The following is a 21,185-nucleotide window of genomic DNA, read 5'->3' as shown; positions in this document are numbered from 1 at the left end:
TAAATTTTTATGTTACCTAGTATAAGTTATTCCATTTATTGGCACCCAAACGTCCTACAGCTCGCATCCGATGCACGACCAGTATACTTCCCCGCTCTCACACGCTTAACGCGCCATACGCTCTCATCAACTTAACGCCTCTCCAGCGAAAGCGATGATTTCTCACGGAGCTTACAAGCTACATAGCCTCTCCAATTCTTGTCACGCCGAGGACCTATATTTCTAGGGACTACACGAACGCTCTACTGCGACGAGAACGGGCTACATAGCCTCTCCAATTCTTGTCGCGTCGAGGGACCTATATTTCTAGGATCGACTACTGCGAGAGCTCTCCGCTAGCAGACAGCTCTCTGGAGCTTACAGGCTACATAGCCTTTCCAAATCTTGTCACGTCGAAGACCTATATTTCTAGGATCGACTACACGAGAACGCTCTCCGCGAGCAGACAGCTCTCTGGAGCTTACAGGCTACATAGCCTTTCCAAATCTTGTCACGTCGAAGACCTATATTTCTAGGATCGACTACACGAGAACGCTCTCCGCGAGCAGACAGCTCTCTGGAGCTTACAGGCTACATAGCCTCTCCAATTCTTGTCACGTCGAGGACTTATATTTCTAGGATTGCCTAAACGAGAACGCTCTCTGGAGCTCACAGGCTACATAGCCTCTCCATTCCTGTCACGTCGAGGACCTATATTTCTAGGGTCGACTAAACGGCAGGATGCATATTTCTAGAATCATAAGCAGAACGTTAGTTACATATAAGTACACAACAACATGCATGCGGAACATAACCAATAACATTATATGACCACTCGTCCCAACAACTACATCCACCGATCTGCTGGGATTACCCAGAAAATCCAGATCGGTGTTCATTACAAGAATTAACACAGTATCAAACTGCCACTTTCGTGGAAACCAGTTCTCTGAATGAAAAAGGCGAACTGCTCAGGCAAGCCTGAAGACACAGCTATATTGTTAACTCTCATATAAGAGAGGAAAATGTAAACAGCACTTACAATTTCTGGCTGACAAAGACAAAAGTAGATCGCATCATCAAATCTCAGTGACGACATGCTTATCTTCTAGTGCCGAGCTAGTCGAAGCAGTATGCCGGGCAGATCTCAGCATCACACGCATTCCCTGCCCTTGTTCATCGCCTACAGTAGCTTTCTTCAAGGCGTCATACTTTCGTCCGGAGCAAGCGAGGGGGATTCGATTATGCGCCTTTCTTCGCTTTGCGCGCCACCTTCTGACATTTCTTAGCATAAGCAGTCACCACAGCTAATTCCCTCTCTAGCTCCGTCACGTCCGTCACTAACACAGCATTTTCCGCTGTAGCGTTCTGGTACTTGGTAGTCATCCCTTCTAGCTTTCTCTTGTCAGCCCCCCATGCAGCTCGCATACACCCTAGCTCGACGTGAGGGTTACCGTCAGTCTCGGTGTTTTGGACAACTTCTTTCAACTTATCATATCCTGCAAGAAACTGCACGAACGAAGTCAAAGAATCAGTTTGCCTGGGTAACCGACATAACAACCTAGTGTGTCTTGAACTTACCAAACAAGCGGTCATATCCATCGTCCCCAGCAACGTCTCCATGTCCTCATCTTTCACCCGCCTTTATCACCATCCAAGATCGATCCCTTCAGAACAATTGGTCGCTATGGGCGCCGAGTGGAAGCTACAGTCTGAGCGTTTCACCATACGCTTCTTCCCCGTCTTCCCCATGTAGTAGAATTCGCTCCCCACATCACCACTACGCGGGGATGAACTCTCACCAGCGCCTGGGCGACCTTGCCTCAGGTCGCTACACTCCGCAGCGTGACGATCAGTGTCGCCTCCCCGCTGCGGCGACCTAAACACAATGCCACCAGCTGGACGTCCAGCCCTCCTAGGACGTTTATGACCCTTCGCCTCTACAGCAGTAGCTTTCCTCTTCCCGCGATCAGCATGTACGTGCGGTTCAAACTCCATCCTCTCCATTATCAGAGGAGACGTTTCTCTCATGCTCTCTTCTCCCCTCATGAATCGCGACACCTTGCCATGATAAAACCTAACAAACAAAGGTACTGTCACATAAGCTACAGTTGTATTCTAAACTCTTCTCGACGAAATAACACTCTCAGAGGAGAATGAACGTACCTAAACGAGCAGCAACGACGCTGATGCACAACAAAAGAGCAAAGCGAGAAGACAGACTTAAGCTTAGGCAAGAAGACGAGCGAATACTTTTTTGGTATTCGGTGAGCAGTTTTATTCGATAGGAAACGTCTTTTCCTAAGCGCCTCATAATTACCTTGAGACGCCAAACGCCATCTGCCCGCCATCATTATGTTCCTTGAACCGCTCGTCTCCCTACATGTGTCACGCACGTGAGGGCACACTGCCGCTAGCGGCACTGAACACAACACGGTTCGACCTACTTCACGAACCAGAGTCCAACGAACTGGTGGCCTCATTACGAGCAACACCTCGCAGCTGAAAGCAATTTAATAACAAGCAGCTCATACAAGCTTACCAGTCATGTGCAAGGAAGTTGTCACTGCAATGCACCCGCCATGCTTTGTTACACGCAGTATAATCACAAACAACTATGATCAAGCAAGCGGCTCACACATTATAATGGAACAAACAACAAGCGTCGCATACCAACAAACAACGACCTGTCCTACCAAGCTTGACAAATAGTAAGTTAGCCGAGTTGCTGAGACTACTCAGGAAATCCAACCCGACTAAACAATATTCGTCCCCACATGAGTACCCCAAAACAGAACGGGGTACCAGATCACTCACAGTACTGGCACATACAAATAAGAAGGCGAACTGCCCAGGTTACCCCAGGAAACCAGCTCTATTGTATCACAGCTTATAAGCTGATAGCATAACACAACAAACTTACAAATCGCCATCTCTGGGCTCAACAATTAGTTCTCCAGGCACGAGTGATTCATCAATCTCAGCATCCCTCCCAGTCACCATCACCGATACTCCATCCAAGTCTAAACTCATAAGCACATCAGACACAGCAGCTTCAGTTCGCGGAATCGCAATCTCCGGCATGACCTCTGCAGCAGCAGGAACGCCACTAATTTCTCCCGGCACCTGTTCTACCCCGATGTGAGATGTACATCGTGCATGATCCGCCTTCAGAGCATTGTAGTCTGCCTCCAGTTCAACAAAGTCTGCATCCAGAACGTCATAGGCTTTAGTAGCGTCCTGCGCAACCTTCTTGCAGTGTAACGCATACTCGTTCAGCCTACCAATTTCCACGGTCGCTGCCATGACGTTCTCTTCAGCTCCCTGTAGTTTTTGCCTCAGATCTTCGCCCGGTGTCTTTCAAAGCCATTGGCGGATTCGCTTGATGAGCTTTCTTCAGACCTTCCAGTTCCTCGCGTTCCATCTTCGAGACTTCCTGGACATTTTTCAGCTCATCAGACAGCTTCACCACCGCTTCTCTATCTACCTCCGCGAACTGGGCAATCTCTTTCAATTTCTGAAACCCACTTACCAACTGCAAAAAAACACACGCAGTGTTTGTTAATAGCCACAAGATACCAGCGTGTATACGTGAACAGTTACATCGAACGACGATAAACACATGTACCAAGCATTGCACAATTTCCATTTGTTTCAGGTTATCAGCCAGTCCTTTCTCATCCAGCTCCTTGTGATTGCCATCCAGAGCTATCTGTTCTAATATGCAGCCCGATACCTTACTCGATCTGAAGCTACAATCACTTCGCTTCACAGTTCGTTGCGCCCCATGCTCGTCTAGATACACAAATTGTCCCTCTAGGTCGTCAGCGACCACAACAACCTTTCCACTCGCCTTACGCGGAGCCTTCGCTTTCGCCAGTGGACTGGGTTCACGCCCCCGTCGAGGCGCACTAGATCCCGCCCCAAAAGTGGCCAAGTCCATGACCTAATCAGGTCGCGCCCCACTCCGGCGAGAAACCATAGCCCCAGCCGGGCCACCATTAGAACCGCCCCCTCCGCTGGAACTTTCCCCAAGAGCGTGCCGCGCTACTTTCGTCACTCCGACCTGCTCCTTGCACGAGGGTTGAAAACCACTGTTTCCAACTCCACAGGAGCATCGATCGAACCCCCTTCTGGGCGAAAGCTCGATCCTCCAGCACCTGAGGCACCCCCTCTAACAGGTCGCCTCGCGCCACCCTGCGCTCGTTGCCTCTCTTCTCGCGTTACCAAGTCACTTGTTCGCACCTCCATCATTTTTTCCCTTGTCAGACCTCGAGCTCGATCTTTTTGCGCCTTCCTTTTTTCCCGGATCGCAGGCCCACCCTTTTCCACAAAGAAGTGTGCAACCTTAGGCAACTTCGCTTGTTTTTCTTCACGAGTCAGCCGTGCGAACCTCTCTATCTCCCCACGATCAATTCGCTTCTTCACAGAAAAATCTACAGCAAACACAAAACAAAGACCTGTTAGAACACCTGTCAATCGTTCAGAAAAGCAACAACAGAAAAATATTCCTACCCACCAGATATGTTACAAATCCTAGTTTGCAACCTACACCCGTTAGCACAGTAGTTGCCAACTAGCAGCAACGGCCTCTTCGTCCAGGCCTCGTTGCTCACACCGTCGATCACAGCAGAATGCGTCGTCATCGTTTGCAAGCTAAAGTTCAAATTACCAGATCGCCTTATAACATAATGTTCAACTATATCGGACACCCCTATGTCGTATTCCCCACTCGCATTCAACAGGTCAAACACCTTAAACAATCGCCAGGTGTTACCAACGAACTGACAAGGAGACTTCCAACAATGGGCCAAGAAGTCACATACCAGTTTCGAGAACGGTATTTGCATATGCGCTCTCAGCTGGCCCTCAAAGATGATTATTCCACCATTCGGCGGGTTGTACTCCTCACTCCGTACATTTTTGCTCAACCGTGGTTCGTATATCTCTAGGTCGGGGACGTTGATCCCATACGCTGCCCTCAGTTCGGGAAACGAGTTTGCAGCACGACGGTTTACACTTCTAAGGGGCACATCACTTGATGACGACATCTCCCCTCGACCTGACGTACTGACCACGCCACCTTCTGACCTAGATCGGGTATTACCCTCATCTACCCTAGTTTCCTCATCCAACTCAGCCTCAACGCCCGATTCTTATCGCGCTTTTCGTCCTCATACTCTCCGCAACTTAATGATATCTCCCGAACTTCCTCTGATCGAGTATCATCAGAATCAGACATTCTAACGAGTCTTTTTTATCAATTACTCAAACTTAAACTCTACAACCTTACAATGACCTACGTATTTAACAAATCGCACTTCAAAGAGAGGAATGCAAAGTGAAAATGGAAAGATAACAGCAGTAGAAGCAATCACCTGAGGAACCCTAGCTTGCGTTTTTGTGGAAGAAGCAAACACAACATACCTTTTTTGATTCTCCCAAATTTGATTTTGTATAAACCGCCTCTTCAGTTACCAAGAAGTTATGATTACAGCCTACGCTCTAGCCCGCACACGTGTTCCAAGATACTGTCTTTTCAGCAGTTCCGTATAACGCGCTGACACGTTTCTTCCTCAACTGCTACGATTCTGTCACGTGCACATCACACCACAACTTCCCTTTCCCGCCAAATTGTCAGGCCACATGATTTAAAAGTTGCGCCATCCCAGTCGGATCGTCCACTACAGGTCGCTCATGTTCCACACGTTCTCTTTTTCGCCAGAACGCTTCCCGTTTCCGTGACATAAACACTCTACCGAGAGGGGCCGTGGTAGGGGAGTGATATCCTCATAAAGTTATCATGCACGCGTGGAGCATAAGCGAACTCAGACATCGACCTCCAAGACCGATCTCAGGAGCGAGCTCTCTTGTGAATACACATGTACGCAGCGAAGTTTAACTTCGGGATATCGACCTCCAAGACCGATCGTGGCGGTTCCTTTCGTAGGTGGGTAGTACGAATAAAGATGTCTTGCATTTAACGCATGGCCGAGAGGCAACGATCGAACAAGATCACCACCAGGGGTAATTATTACCAAAATCTTATTTGTACTTCCCACCACCGGAAAATAGGGGCGACCGCGCCAACTCCCAATCAGCACATGACTTATAATATAACCAGCCCAACACTCATTCACAATCTCCACCTTACACGTGTGCAAGAGATACATGTGCCCCCCGGTTTGACATTCCCTGAAGCCTATAAATACCACCTATTTGAACTACGTCGGACCTGATTCCTCTCTCCCCTAGAAAAGAGAAACCAAAAAGAGGATACGTAGGCAGCTCGCTCATGTTTTTAACTTCGGTCCTTCCGAAAATCTCAACCCTTTTCCCTCTCCTATCGCAAAACATTAAGGAAAACCAAAACGCCTCCTTTACAAGAGATATGGGCGGTTCTTGATCAAGTTTGTCTATCTCCAAGGCATTGTTATATATTACTTTGATGTCCAACATTAGGTAACCCCTCAGTTGATTTAAACATACTACTTTCTTCTCCCGTCATTAAAATTTTCCATTCATGAGAGATGCGCTTTGCACGGCTTTTTCATTCTTTGGCGACTTTTCTTATGAATTTGACCGTCGATCCAAGCAAGCATGATCCTTCGAAAATGTGTTCATTTTTGGCATGATGACATGGTAGTGATGAACTTTATTTGGAATCTTAATAAAGAGATTTCGGATAATTATTGGGATTATTTTATTTTTTGTTTCTTTTATGACATGGCTATTAGGGTTTGTATGTGTGAATTCTCCGTCATATGGTTTTAAACAATGAACCTAGTGATGTTTGAGATAATTATATTTCAAATAACTTTGTTATTGTTTGTCAGTGAAAAATGCTGAATTTGCTTTTTGCTCTTTTGACTTGATGTCTTGATTAGCTCAGCGACTAGGTTCCTGTGACTTTGTGAGTAGATGGTATGAGGTTTCTTATGAAAACTATAGATTTCAAAGTATAGCCTCTTTGTTGATATAACAGTGAATATAAATCCCAACATTGTATAGTGAATACTTCCATTGAAAAGCTGAAAAAGTTCTCTTTGGTTTGGCAGAGGTAGGAGTATATTATCCCCTCCGGCTGTAAATACTAAACTTAGTTTTAAGTAAAGAAAAAATCCAAAATGATTTTTACTCTGCGCTCTTGCATTGAAATATTTTTGATATGGTTTGTTGGTTACAGGAGAGTGGCATAGGTTTCAAAAGATCAAGAAAGAAAACTACATCCAAGCAGACATCGAAAGGATGAAGGTTTTACTATATGCGTCTGTCTGTTGCCAATTCTTATAGCTATATGCCCATATTGTAATAAGTATGCATGAATAGCCTGTACAAGTTGTTTCTCACCCTTTGGCCCAGTAGGCGTCACTGTTGTCCGTTGGAGGCATCCAACTGAATCTCCTTGTTTGCATATTTCATAGCATCAGTTCAGATTTAGAAATGGAATATGTATGAGCAAGGGAGGAATCTCCAATTCCACAGAATCTGCTCATACCATTGAACATTGAACAGTAGATTTTGGCATAACTATAAGCACGATCTGCCGTGTTTGAAGCCAATTTTCGAGAGAGTTTGTATGTCAGTGGGCTTTCTGGCTATTATCTTGATGGGCTCAAATAAAGACCGTTTCTTCTCCTATTAGAAGTCGAACTCGTAAACGCGGTTACTTGCGTATGAATCAAGCTGAGTGTGCCTATAAATTAACAAGTGACATCCTCGTTTTTTTGTTTGAAACATCATAAACTCATCTCAGAAAACTTAAGGTACGTAGAGAAAAAATATTTCAAGGTAGAGGAGAAAGATCATTAGTTTGCAGTAGGAAGATGACGGTAGTTGAAGCTGGGTGTGCCGACCTTTTTTCTCATCTATTTGCCGGCTTTGTTGATGCATCTCGTGGAAGTCCTGGGGGTGGTCTCAAGAGAAAGATAGAGTGCGTTGATGATGGCCCTAAGATAGGAGTACAGAAGAAGATTGAAGAAGATTTTGTTTTGGGACGTGAAATCGGGAGGGGAGGGTATGGTTCAGTGAGGTTGTGCACAAGTAAGGTAAACGGAGTAGAGTTTGCCTGCAAAACCCTACGTAATGTGGATAAGAGAGTTCGTAGGGAGATAGAAATAATGCAGTACCTGTCTGGCCATCCTGGTATAGTCACTCTCAACGCAGTTTATGAGGACGCCGACTGTCTTCATCTTGTGATGGAGTTATGCTCTGGTGGAGATTTGTTTGAGAAGGTTGTCAAGAAGGGGTGGTGTTCAGAAAGCAAATCAGCTCTTATATTAAAAAGAGTTGATATCAGTAATTAAGCATTGCCACGAAAATGGCGTGGTTCACCGAGACATTAAGCCGGAGAACATCCTGCTCACTGCATCAGGAAAGTTGAAGCTTGCAGATTTTGGACTTGCGACGTGGTGGATTCCAACTGGCAATCACTTGTCTGGTCTTGTTGGTAGTCGATCTTATGTTGCCCCAGAAGTTCTTTTGGGAGATTATTCTGAGAAGGTGGATATCTGGAGTGCTGGTGTCCTCCTGCATTATCTCCTCGTTGGGGCCTTACCATTTGAGGCGAGTTCAATGGAAGAACTTCGTGAGGCACATAAGAAAAAGAAATTGAACTTAAACTCTGGTATGTGGGTCACCATATCGCGACCTGCTCGGGATCTCGTTAGGAGAATGCTTACTTGGGATGTCTCATCAAGGCTAACTGCGGATGAAGTACTAAGTCATCCATGGTTTATGTTTCATAAAGAGCAATCGTTGAAGCCAACATGGAACATGACTAAAAAGAGAAAAGTTTTGGAAGATCTCTCCAACCAACTTGCATCGCCGAAATTCCAAGTGATGATAAGATGATCACCAACAAGAACCTGGTACATGACAAAGAGACATAGGAGTCCTGTTGTTGCTCCATAGCAAATAGGAAGAAAAAGAAACTGACTCTGAGGCAGCAACGCGAGCTTTTGCAACTGGGGATGTTCCTTGGATGCTACAACCTAGATGGATAACATGCACAGAGGGACTTCAAAGGTGGAGGATTACAACCATTTGGAGGGAAGGCAACTTCACGGCGGACTTGCTGGCCAAACAGGGAGTATCTTTGACTGAGAATGAGGAGTGTATCACTGTTGGTAGGCCAACCTGGCTGCACAAGTGGGAAGCTCCATTCCAAATGTTTTTCCGATTTGTATGAGTTTGTAATAGGTTATGATATAGACATGACTTGTAGAGAATGAAATAGGGGGGCAGCATGTTGCCCACCCTATACACCATCCCCTTTTGTACTTCTGTTACAGTTTTAATGAATACAAACTTACCAAGCAAAAAAAAAGGAAGAAAAAGGAAGGCTCGTTTCTCAGCATTTTCATGGCGAAGCACAATGAGCTTTAACAGCTTAAAGAAACAGAATGCCCCTACACAAGCAATCAATGGAGCCATCGTCCATTCGAGGAAAATCCAAAGGAGACCTCCACCATTGAAATTGTGATTTGCATTCTGCATAAGACCAGTTTTTCACTATAACTGTGCATTTCATTCTCTAGTGAGCTTAACACATATAACACATGAATTCGTTGTATAATGTTAAAAAAAGTGTTCATAAACATTGATTAAAACTACACCTAACATTTCACCATATCATACTGATTACCAATCAAATATTCTATTTATTTTGAATATTAATAATTATGAAGCAAGGCAACTCTGCTTTAAGAAACATTGTCAAAGTGTTGAGCTAGAACCTAACCAACTAATTCCAGTGTTATTAATTCCTTGCACAATTGATGCTTAATTACAACTTCGAAACTTGAGAAATGTGTAAATAATTATTACCTTGTTCCATGTAGGTAAGTATCTAATGCCTTCAGTAACAAGCATGGTTCCTAACAATGCACCCTGGGTTGATTGTTGAGCTGATACTGGTAATTCCAAGTATGTTGCAATTGCAAGCCAAATTGCTGATACGAACAAACAAATGAGTCACTAAAATAAAAAATGGGAGAAGAATGAAGTAGATTATTTAACACTAGCCTTTAGATAATACGTAATAAACATGGTGTCACTACTCATTAGCATGTATGTCAAAAAAACGGGCACCCTAAGCCAAATCTAGATAATGTGGTGGAGCTTGTATATGCCATTTCAAATTAAAAACGGCATAATGGCAGTGTCAACACCCTTTAACTGCATTTCCAAAATAAAATTTAGAATACTGAATCATTCTAAGTAGTTATTGCGTTGCAGGCTTGCAGCAATCTTCGACACAGTTTCTGGAATCTAGTACAAGTTAAGGGGTGAAGCCTTGTGAGGCACCACAATTCATGCCAATGCCCAACGATGTTTTGAGCAAAGCGACACAGCCCTTTATCTGTTTGTATATTGGCAGTCCTAACTGTGTTGTGTACTCGCACATATCATGAGAACCGATCAAACACCTAGTTTGGATGTCAAAGGGATATAAACCAACCACCTGGTCTAGCGAATGGATTTGGTGTTCTGACTAGATAGTAGGATCCAGACGAAGTAGCAAGCTGGTGGCCTCAGCTTAATCAGGTTTAATCACATTTTCAAATATAATTGAGATAATTAAAAACAAAATATAAAGTTAAAACTTGATTAAATGATGGAGTACTTGCTGTGATGAGGACAGCTACCAAACTCCACATTAAGAATCCCTCATTAGGCTGTTTTTCTTTAAGAAACTGCAAGACAACATGAAGGTATATAATATATTAGCTTCTATACCGAAACTCAGCCTAACTCTCTCATTTATAAATATCATTATGATACAAAGCAACAAAAACTAGTTACATGAAAACTATATTAGTTTCAGCCTCCAGAATTAATCTCAGAATTTTCATACATCAGACAGTAACACATCGAGGCTGCTATTGCTCGCAAAGGCTGTCCCTGGAACATAAATCAGAAAAGCCGCTACTGAAGCTTGTATCAGGGTCAATGTACCTGACCCTACCACTGTTGAGAACTGTCCATGAACCACAAAATATCATCAGAACGTAGGCCATCATTTTTTTATGATTCTAATTTAGAGTGCTAGTATCCTTTGATTAAAAAAAAAAACAAGTTCATAATCAATAAGCAGGTGTGCTAACTGGAACAGAGATATTGTTGGCACCAGCACAAAATGCCATTGCAAATGCAATGAAACCACCAAAGATCGGAATCCATCGATAAGTCTCTCTCCATTTCCCCACGACCCCAGCGATCACATGGACTGGAATTTTTCCTTCCTTCGAAGGCATGCCTCTGGTGAGTCTATTTTGACTGAAAATGTAAAGAGGGCGATGCCATGATGGCTATAGTGTTTGTTACTATGAACATTGGATACATCTCCAGAGACTAACCGGCTGTGCTGTTTTTTCTTGTTCTTTCTGTTTCTCGTGTTTGAATAGTTAAGACTTGCAAAATATCTCATTTCCATAGTGACTCCAGTCTTCTTGCCTTGGGCATAACATGAGTTGGATTAGGGTGTGTACACAAAAGCTTATTTGTCCATCTTGCAAAAGTATCAGTTCCTACAACCTATGTGACTCGTATGGTTAATTATCTGATCCAGTACTGTACGTTTAACAAACTCAGTATGGTTGTATGGGGCTGGTTCTTGATCAAGTTTGTCTATCTCCAAGGCATATTTGAACCACCTAACTCTGATGGGCTAATCGGGATGACAGGGAAAAACGTTTAAAGAACATAATCACTCTGGAATTTTACAGGAATATGGGGTTTTATAGGATGATGGAGGCATGGAGCATTTCATATTGACTTTTTCGCGTCCTGTAACCGGCTAAGCGCATTGCGGGAGATAAGAGTAGGCCAGTAGAGTAACTTGTAACAAACTTTTTAGGACTTCACCATTGAAATTGCTTTCAAAAAAATATTCTATGCTTAGAAAATTATTAAGTTATAGCAATATTTTCTTTCTGCCCCAACTGTCAGGTAAGGCTTCACATTAAGATAATGATAACTTCAGGTATTTTATGGTGATCAGGCCTTGCGTAACTGTGCTTTTTTTTATCAACAAATACCCTAACTGAGTAACTGTCGAAGAAGATATAAAAGTTGCAAACGAACAAGTTAATAAGGGTAAATTAAAAAATTGTTCAAGACACCATACAAGTTGCCCCACGAACATGTCCATTAAGAGAAAGCCTGTGAATGCATGTGTCATGACTTACTATTACTACATGGTTTGCTCTGCATTCTCCACGCCAAATCAGTGAGAAAACCACTGACTAATACCGCATCCATAGCTTATAGTTGTTGCATTGGGGAGGTAACAAGTCCAATTAATTATTAATACAATAAACTCTCTCAAGTCTCAACCATCTTCTAGGTTTCTTATGACAACATACAAGACATAAAAGGGGAGCCTATGAAGCACAAGATTCTGTCTGTCTCTGTAACTGCTGTTCTATATTGGTCCTTCACTCTTTCTAGTTGGCAGGAGACAATCAGACATGATTAGCACTTGAAGTACATAAAAAATCTTATTACTGTTTCTAAGTTTAGACAGTTGCTTTGGTATGCTTTATAAATTAGAGTAACACATTTTTTTTTATATTCTTCACCAATGATATCACACAGCCAAAGGAACAACTTTTCCCTTCTGGCTAGTAGACAATTTAAGTCTTAAACTTATATTTTGTCATTGTCTTCATCATATATCTGCTTTATTGAGATAATTATACATAGCCTGACCTGATTCTTCTCCTTTAATCAGCTCTACGTGGTACCTAACAAGTAACACCTTATTCTATTTGCCGGAAACAAATTAGCAAGTAGCAACCAGATAAGCCTAAAATGCTAATAGAAATACTACAAAAACTTTTTTGCTTCATATAATCTACAATATTACATAATTTTATGTACAAAAGCATGTTCCTCACATGAACCAAAGATACATAAGGTACTCTGCTACTGATTCTTACCAGATTCTGCTGACACCTAAAGGTTACTAAAGAACAAAATTCTCATAAGTATGAGAAAACAACAAGTCATACACTATTTCTTAATTCTTCCCATTTTCTGTGATTCTGGCACCACCAAACAAGTATGCCACCCATCAACTTGTTTGGTCCCCACCATTTCACTCTATAAAATCCAAAGCCCAGATCATCACGAGTACTAGATTCCTTTTTATGTAGGCCTACATAATGGGCCTAGATGACATGGATTCTGATGCTTGGTCAGATTTTCTACCAAGAAAAGGGTAAAAGACATCACATCAGAACTTTGATGATGGACATCAAAATTATTCTCCACATTTCACGCTTCAAGAAGACAGATACACTTTACACTGTACGACAATTTTACCAATATTGAATCCGGGTATAACCGTAAACCCAACCCGGGGTTCAGAACCCGGTAACTCATCGGTATCGTGTTCTACAACATTTTCCATTAAAACCTCGGAAAATCGACAGCCCTTTGTAACTTGAAAAATAGACACTTGGGGATCAAATGAAAAGGCTAAGTAATGCAAGAGCCATACATTTTTGCCATTTCAATAAACGAACTGAAGAAACCGGTTTCCGGGTGCCCACCCAGATTCACTACATTTCTTTGGTTCAGATTACCAAAAATGATACCTCCATCTTGGGGTGAACTAGACCCAAATATTTGACCCGGCAAAACTTCCCAAAACTAGAACCAGGTTTCACCTTCAACATTTCCATTGCATTTATTGATTTCAACTCCATGAACTTGTCAAAAAAACGTCGTTGGCTTCTACATTCTTGCTCATTCAAACTAGAAAAATTTGAATAATGAAAACCATCAAACATTTCTCGACAAACAAACGATTCAAACGCAAAACGTCTTTCATTTAATTTCCCATACCTCATACCTGGTTCAATTGCATTTGCTGCAGCACCAATATCCCACCCAGAAGAGCACATTTTCTCTATAACCAACTTAACAAAACTACAAATCGACTCAACAACACGTTGATGAACGACAGCAAAATGCTTATAACTCAATTCTGATAACTCCACATTATCAAGAACTGAAAAAGAATCAAAATGGTCTAGTTGTTGTTCAAGTAACTCATTCTGCTTACCACATTCTTCCAACTTTTCTTTCAGAAACAAAATTTCTGAATCTTTTAACTTGAACTGAGAATCAAGCTTCTTCCTCATTATTTCATAACTCTTTAAAACACTCTTTTGTTCCTTAAGCTCAGCTAACAAAACCGTAATATGAGGAGAACTATCATTCTGTTTCTTCAAATAACTCTGTTTCAACTCAGACAGAAGTTTCAACTCAGTAACTACTAACTCATCAGCTACTTGTATCTCTTCTGGATCATAAGGAGATTGAGCTATTTGTAACTGAGCATAAGCAGCTTTAATAGTTGAAATACTCGCAAACAACTTGGCGAAAACAGCTTCCATGACCATTTTTTTCTCATTCTCTTCGTTAAAAGAACGATTCGGTAAATAGCCAAAGCTTGAATTTGACTTTAAAGAATGGTTTTTTATTCTGTCTTGGTACTTTAGCTTGTGAAGTCTTTCTTTGGGTGCTTTTCGAAAACGAAAAACAGCAGATAATGTTCTAAGGAGTAGTTTGTTGAGACTTGGGGTTGAAGATTTGTTTATTTGTTCCATTTCTCAAGTAGAAGAAGAGCAAGAAGTAGAAGAAAAGTGGGAATGTGTTATGGGATTAGTGAAACTAGAAAAGCAACAAAGAAATGGTTGAAAGAGGGAAAGAAAAAAATATAAAGTGTTTTGTTTGCTTTAACACTTTGATCGAGGTTTGAATGGATGGTAGTGGGTTTTGGCTTGTCAAAGCCAGTAAGTACACCAGAGTTTCCAATGCTCAACAGTTTCCTTATTTTTTTACCTTTGTTCTTGTTTTTTTGCATATTTTTAAGCATGGAAAAGAATAATTTTAGGTGTGAGAAATAATTTTTTTCTTTTTAACGCGGGAAATCAAAGTAGATAAACAGAGAAGGACTATAATCACGCGTTTCTCATCATGTTGCTACGTGTTGCTTTTCTATTGGAACATTGGCTCAAGGAATGCTTTATTTTATTTTTTTACGCGGGAAAGCTGACTAGACTTTCATCAAAGACTCAAAAAAAGGACCGTTCTACTTTGATACATAGATCGAGAGTGATAGACCTGGCGGGGAAAGTGGAAACAATGACCGAAAGTATATCCAGTTTTTACCACCTATGTTTCCAATATTTTACTTTGAAATGAAAATATCTACGGTGGTTGAACATCAAGGGTCTCTAACACAAGCCCAAAATATCGCCTATATATCCGATATATTACCGATATATATTGTTTTTTGGTACACTGATATAGATATATTCGATATATCTCAACCGAATATTAAATATTTTTTTTTATATATATTGTAATTTCCGATATAACAATATATATCGACTGATATTGTTAATTTTGACTAAATATTGTTGATTTTGACCGATATATTGATGATATTTCTGATATAATCGATAATATTTCTAATATATCAACATACAAAACAAAATTTTGACTAGTGAATAAAAAAAATATATCTCTGATATTTCTGATATTTTTGATATATATCGGTTTTTAAGTAAATTGAAATATTTACCGAATTCGATATTTTGGGCCTTGCTCTAACATATGGAAAATACATGTAGTGTGGATGTTAGTGGATGACAAAAGATTCGTGACTCATAATTAGGGGTGGGCAATAGGTCGGGTCGGGCTAGCCCGGCCCTTAACATTTAAAGCCTTTTAGTTATTAGGGTCGGGTAGGGTCATAAGTCTAAATTTATACGACCCTACCCTAAGCCCTCTTTTAACAGGTTTAGGGCCGGGGCCTATATATTTTCTTCTTTTACTACATCAGTTTTAAAACTCATTTATATTACAAAAAAAACAAAAAAAAATTCAAAAATTTCAAAACTCAAAGTCCCACCACTTTGAAATTTGAATAACAACCAATCTAGTAATAATTTTCGATAAGTCCAACAATTTAAAAATATCCACAATCTAATAAACGGAAATACATAGAGACTCATATTTATATTTCAAAATTACGTTAAAATACACAAGACACATTTTGGAATGAGCTTTTTCGACATAAATCTGTTATTTCTTGTACTCAAATCTCACCAAAATTACATTTAACATTGAAGAACACAAAGACAAATAAGAGTATGGAATGAGTTTTCCGACGTCAACCTATTTTTCATTAGGCTAATGCCCGGTGCTCATTATTGTTCTTGGCGACTAGGTTAGGCGGGGAGTTGTGAGAGGTATCGTGAGTTGTGAGATAAAAACAATTAGGTTTACAAGTTTTTATGATATAAGACAAGTTATTAGAAATCCATACGGTGAAGTGATAAATTACAAAAAACGGTGTTATTTTAATAAAAATATATAATGCAAGGAGTTGGATAGTTTTAGTTGTGTATTTTATAGTGAAAATTATAACTAGGGCTTGGTTTGGGGCTTAGTTGGGGTCGGGCCTATGTTTTGAACCTTTACCACCCGCCTTAGTGGCCCTAAACTCTGTGGAGGGCTTTAGTTGTAAGGGCTTTATAGGGCTTAGGGTCGGGTCGGTCAGGGCCGGGTTAGGGTCGTTAGGGCCAAATTCCCACCCCTACTCATAATGGCATATGTAAATTGATCACATAACTTGTACCCCAGCCAGTTATGCAAGCTCAAATGCTCAATCTCCCTTAGTTATATATTTATATTAAGACGTAATAATGTAACTAACATTACACCATCGATAGTCAGATAGACATACTGAGTTCATGCATGCAATTTGCACTTGTAGAAAAGGTGATTAGAAATGGCTGAAATAAAACTGAAATTCAAGCATCTCTATTTGCCATATTACTTCAGAAAATCAGAAGAGTCAAGAACAAACCCCAAGGAAGTTTACTTCCTGTTGCAAATAACTGTCAGGTCTACACAATATTTCTTGTTGTTGACAAACTGAAACATCCATGACGAATCAAGATAGCTCTGGTTCTACGCTAAAATACAGCTATGCCACAAGCCACGCCTGCAAAGAATTATGATCAATATGGAGTAATCTAAGGTTGAGAGAAGCACCTTAAATTAAACAATTTTATTATACTTGAAGTGATGTCAAGGTTACAAACCTTATAAGTTATACTTAAAACACCACTCTTCCTACTTTGGTTCCTCGATGTCAAGTACAGGCATGCACTCTGATAATATGTCCACCGCAAACTTTAGTTCTTGCTCCGAGATGACCAGCGGAGGTACAAGCCTAACAACATTTCCTTTCCCGGCAGTCAGTACAAGAAGGCCAGACTTACGACAAGCATCCACAAGTGGTGATGCTGGTACATCCAGCTCAATTCCCACAATTAGCCCAAGCCCACGTACTTCTTTCACATGCTTGTTACCTTCTAGTTTCTGTAATAATAATTCCTTCAGGTACTTGCCTTTCTTGGAAACGCTGGCCAAGAACTCAGGTTTCATGATTTTCTCCAAAACTACAAGAGCTGGTTTACAGATGCCAGGTGAACCTGCAAATGTGCTTCCGTGATCACCGGGGGCTATGGCAGAAGCAACTCTCTCAGTCACCAACACCGCACCAATTGGTAGACCTCCAGCAAGTGGTTTGGCTAGTGTCATTATATCTGGAAAAACTCCATACGACTCATGGGCCCAGAGGTATCCAGTACGCCCTAACCCGCATTGAACCTAAGAGATAAGGTAACAATTATATTTGAAGGTTAGGTAAAGTACGAAAAAATATCACAGAACTTTATGGCAGATAACCTATACCAGAAAGAAATATATACAAATCTATGAGATAGGTATTGAATTATTCATCCATAGTAAACACGGATTAGAATTACGCATCAAGTTAAGAATCTGTTAAAGCAGTGTTGACCTTCAGCCACTAAATTGCAAGAACTATGTCGCGTGCAGCCATAAGATGTTCAGCTCTACATACAGTATAATAACATGGAGATGCTCCAAGTCAAACTCTAATAAAGATTAACAAACTTGTAAAAACTTCTGTTTAAAGATATTGACACATCCAAAGAGTTGACACATAGGAAAGAAGGATTAAAATTTTGAATATTTTGACTCGGCATTAAACAAAGAAACAGAGTCACAGCTGGAATGGTATGCTGAATTTTAAATCTCATGGTAAATTAAATAGCTTCAAACCGCGGTAAACTTAGCAGTAAGATTCCAAACACACAGCCTGCCTTGTTATTCCCTCCAAGCATGCTAGTCAAAGTCGCAGAACAGACATTCATTACACCTCTTTGCTAAAATAGGCATACCAACATGCTATCTAACAATAACAACAAAATTTTCAGAATAGTTCCTACACACATTGTCATACATCATGGGCACTCACTGAAACATTTTAATGGTGTTTACTTGTCACTATGTCAGTTAAGCAGGTGATCAGCATATGTGAAAGCTTTGAGCTGAGCTCAAATAGACACGTGTCTACGTCTTTCTTACATAACCCACATGTCATCACATACAATTTTTGACTGGACTCGCAAATCTCTGGAAGTGGAAATGTACAATTTCCTTAGGAACTTGGTGAACTTTCAAAACAAAAAAAATAAGTTTACAAGACACATGCTCAATATCTGACAGTAGATGGCTGTTAAGATTTGAGATAATTCATTGATATAAAGGATGTCAAAACCGATCAGTGCAGCTTAGTATTAGAACACGGAAATTACGTCAGATGTTGGCAAGAAACAATTACGTAACGAGACTAGTTTTTCCAATTCACATACCTAGACTCACATTTTAAGTGCCTTCACAAATAACAGTCACATTCGTGCGACCAGTTAAAATGTTCTGTGACACTGAATATATGGTTGAGATTCGTTGTGCTAAGTAGATGACTGTGTGATTAAGAAATCGTTAAGGGAAAACAATATAGAAAGATAGTCTAAGGTGGATGGGCTCAGTGACAATATCTACAATCAGTTGACTATATTGCCATTTTGGTAACAATCCAAAAAATGAAATAGATCACAAGCTAAGGATACTAAGATCAGCTTGGCCTTGGTCCCATGAGATCATTAACCGTGTCAGTGTAACATAGGCTGTTTTACGTAAATATAACAAGTATAATATGAAAACTAAACGCCTGCCTACCTCGTCGAAGACCAGAAGTGCTCCAGCATCATCACAAGCACTACGCAAGGACTGCAAAAATTCTTGTGTAGCACTATATATGCCCCCTTCACCTTGGATTGGTTCCACAAAAACTGCGGCCGTTTTTCCACGTTTAATAACTTCTGTTGCTGCTTCAATATTGCCATATTCCAAGAAAGTGGCTCCAGGCATAACAGGTTGAAATGGTGACCTGTAATTCTCCTTACTTGTCAAGGCAAGAGCACCCATTGTCCTCCCATGAAAGCTGTTGGTAAAAGTAACAAACTCTGCAGGTGGATCTTCCTCATTGGGATGTAAATGTCTTTGGAATTTCCTTGAAAATTTTATAGCCGCTTCATTTGCTTCAGTTCCAGAATTCGAGAAGAAGACACGATCACCAAAGGAACACTCCACAAGACGTTTTGCAAGATCCACCTGAAATATCATAGCAAATGTTTTATAACCCTGATGAGATAATAGAATGTTTTCTGTAACTTATAAAGTTATAAGTAATAACCAGGAGAGCAAAAAAATCAGGATAAATCCATCATTCTGTTACAGGAGGAGCCGTTCTTTGGTGTCTAGAACATGCGCCAATCATGTTTAATCTAAATTGCCCAAAAAAGATTTCTGCTAGTAGGTCCACACTTTAAAAGCTTAAAACAAATAATAGAAAATCTAAATATGAACACACCAGTGCACAAAAGATATGTAGACATTATGAATTGAAAGGGAGGAAAAAAACCGAATGCACATTCGATGATACTTTTACATGTTGAGTTACAGAAAAATCAATATACAAGTAACTTTTAAAGCATGTTTTATATTACGAATACATCACATACTAACTAACAACGCCCCTGTCCTAGTATCCTAATAGCAGGAGAAATCCATTTACAAGCAACTTGTCTACAAATTCAAACACAACAATTTTTCGCAAATGAACACAATACAAGAACATTCCACAAATTCAAAAACCACAAATGAAAACAACAACTACATGCAAAACCAATTCGAGTTGCGAAATATACCTGTGGCTGTGTATAATACACATTGCTAGTATGAATAACAGTATCAGCTTGCTCTTTAATAGCATTAACATACTCAGGGTCACAATGACCAAGTGCATTCACAGCAATACCAGAAGTCATATCAAGATACTCTTTCCCTTCAACATCAAACAATTTACAACCTTTACCCCTCTCAATAACAACTGGTGCTCTAGCATATGTTCCAACTAAATATTTAGCTTCCGCTGCCATTATCTCCTCACTTTTTGACACACCCAGTTTCACTTTAGTACTTGGGTAAGTCTTGGTATCTAAATTAAGACTTGCAAACACATTGCATGCATTAAACCTTCCATTTTTTAGCTTAAAAATGGTTGAAGTGTCGATTTTTGACGAAATGGAACTGTTTAGACGAAGATTTAATGAAGCCATCTTCCCCAAAATCTCTCCTTTAGCACTTTTTTAATCAAACTAGACGAGAAACAGAAGACCAATGTCTTCTTTAGCTTCAAAAACCTCTTTAAAACACCTTTTTTTTTAAGTGTTTTTTTCAGTGGAAATAATTGAGATTTGTTTGGGAAAGTTTATAGTTGTGAACACAATTTTGTTTGGTAAAGATTTAGCTGAGAATGAGAGAATCAATGTATACTTTCCAAATTCTCCAGTGAGGAAGAAAAGTAGGAAACGGAAAGGAAATTACATCAGAACCTTGTTTTTGACTTTTCGTAATTTCGGAATTGGCCCACTTAAAAATAAATCCAATGCGTTTTTCCAACGGTCCAACTAAGTCCAACCACCAGTTTACTAATAGTTTAAGACCCAACAAAATAAACATATGTTCTTTCTCAAATTTTCTTCTCTCCTATATATGACCATGGACTCGTAACTCTAATAGTACACACATCCTTATTTCAAAGTTTAAATTTTACTATAATTATGGTTATAGTGATTTATCCTCACTTCTTATTATGTTAACTTGGGTATTTCAATTGGGAGTTTTGGACGAAATGTTAGGACTAAGAATTCCCAAAGAAAATAAATTGCTAAATCTTCAAATGG

At 40.4% G+C, this 21,185-nt stretch overlaps 3 protein-coding genes and 1 pseudogene across 3 annotated transcripts; 1 reads left to right on the top strand and 3 right to left on the bottom strand.

Moving 5' to 3' along the window:
• Positions 1-7,690: 7,690 nt before the first annotated feature.
• Positions 7,691-8,958, top strand: LOC147478263 (serine/threonine-protein kinase PEPKR2 pseudogene; annotated as a pseudogene).
• LOC147478262 (uncharacterized) lies at positions 8,870-11,344 on the bottom strand. The gene is made up of 5 exons (XM_086584463.1): positions 11,088-11,344; positions 10,838-10,960; positions 10,607-10,676; positions 9,808-9,932; positions 8,870-9,471 (listed from the first exon to the last, which is right to left on the bottom strand). Exons 1-5 carry the CDS (start codon positions 11,235-11,237, stop codon positions 9,001-9,003), a joined length of 939 nt encoding a protein of 312 aa, XP_086440589.1. The 5' UTR covers positions 11,238-11,344; the 3' UTR covers positions 8,870-9,000.
• Positions 11,345-12,808: 1,464 nt separating this feature from the next.
• LOC147478261 (protein GRAVITROPIC IN THE LIGHT 1-like) lies at positions 12,809-14,747 on the bottom strand. The gene is made up of 2 exons (XM_086584461.1): positions 13,834-14,747; positions 12,809-13,743 (listed from the first exon to the last, which is right to left on the bottom strand). The coding sequence occupies exons 1-2, from the start codon at positions 14,598-14,600 to the stop codon at positions 13,563-13,565; spliced, it is 948 nt and encodes a 315-aa protein (XP_086440587.1). The 5' UTR covers positions 14,601-14,747; the 3' UTR covers positions 12,809-13,562.
• Positions 14,748-16,802: 2,055 nt separating this feature from the next.
• On the bottom strand, positions 16,803-20,874 carry WIN1 (HOPW1-1-interacting 1). The gene is made up of 4 exons (XM_086584460.1): positions 20,148-20,874; positions 19,117-19,551; positions 17,109-17,679; positions 16,803-17,008 (listed from the first exon to the last, which is right to left on the bottom strand). Exons 1-3 carry the CDS (start codon positions 20,556-20,558, stop codon positions 17,140-17,142), a joined length of 1,386 nt encoding a protein of 461 aa, XP_086440586.1. The 5' UTR covers positions 20,559-20,874; the 3' UTR covers positions 16,803-17,008; positions 17,109-17,139.
• Positions 20,875-21,185: the final 311 nt, after the last annotated feature.

Source organism: Coptis chinensis, chromosome 9 (genome assembly GCF_015680905.1).
Source record: "Coptis chinensis isolate HL-2020 chromosome 9, ASM1568090v1, whole genome shotgun sequence".
NCBI lineage: Eukaryota > Viridiplantae > Streptophyta > Magnoliopsida > Ranunculales > Ranunculaceae > Coptis > Coptis chinensis.
This window is presented reverse-complemented; position numbering and strand designations above follow the sequence as displayed.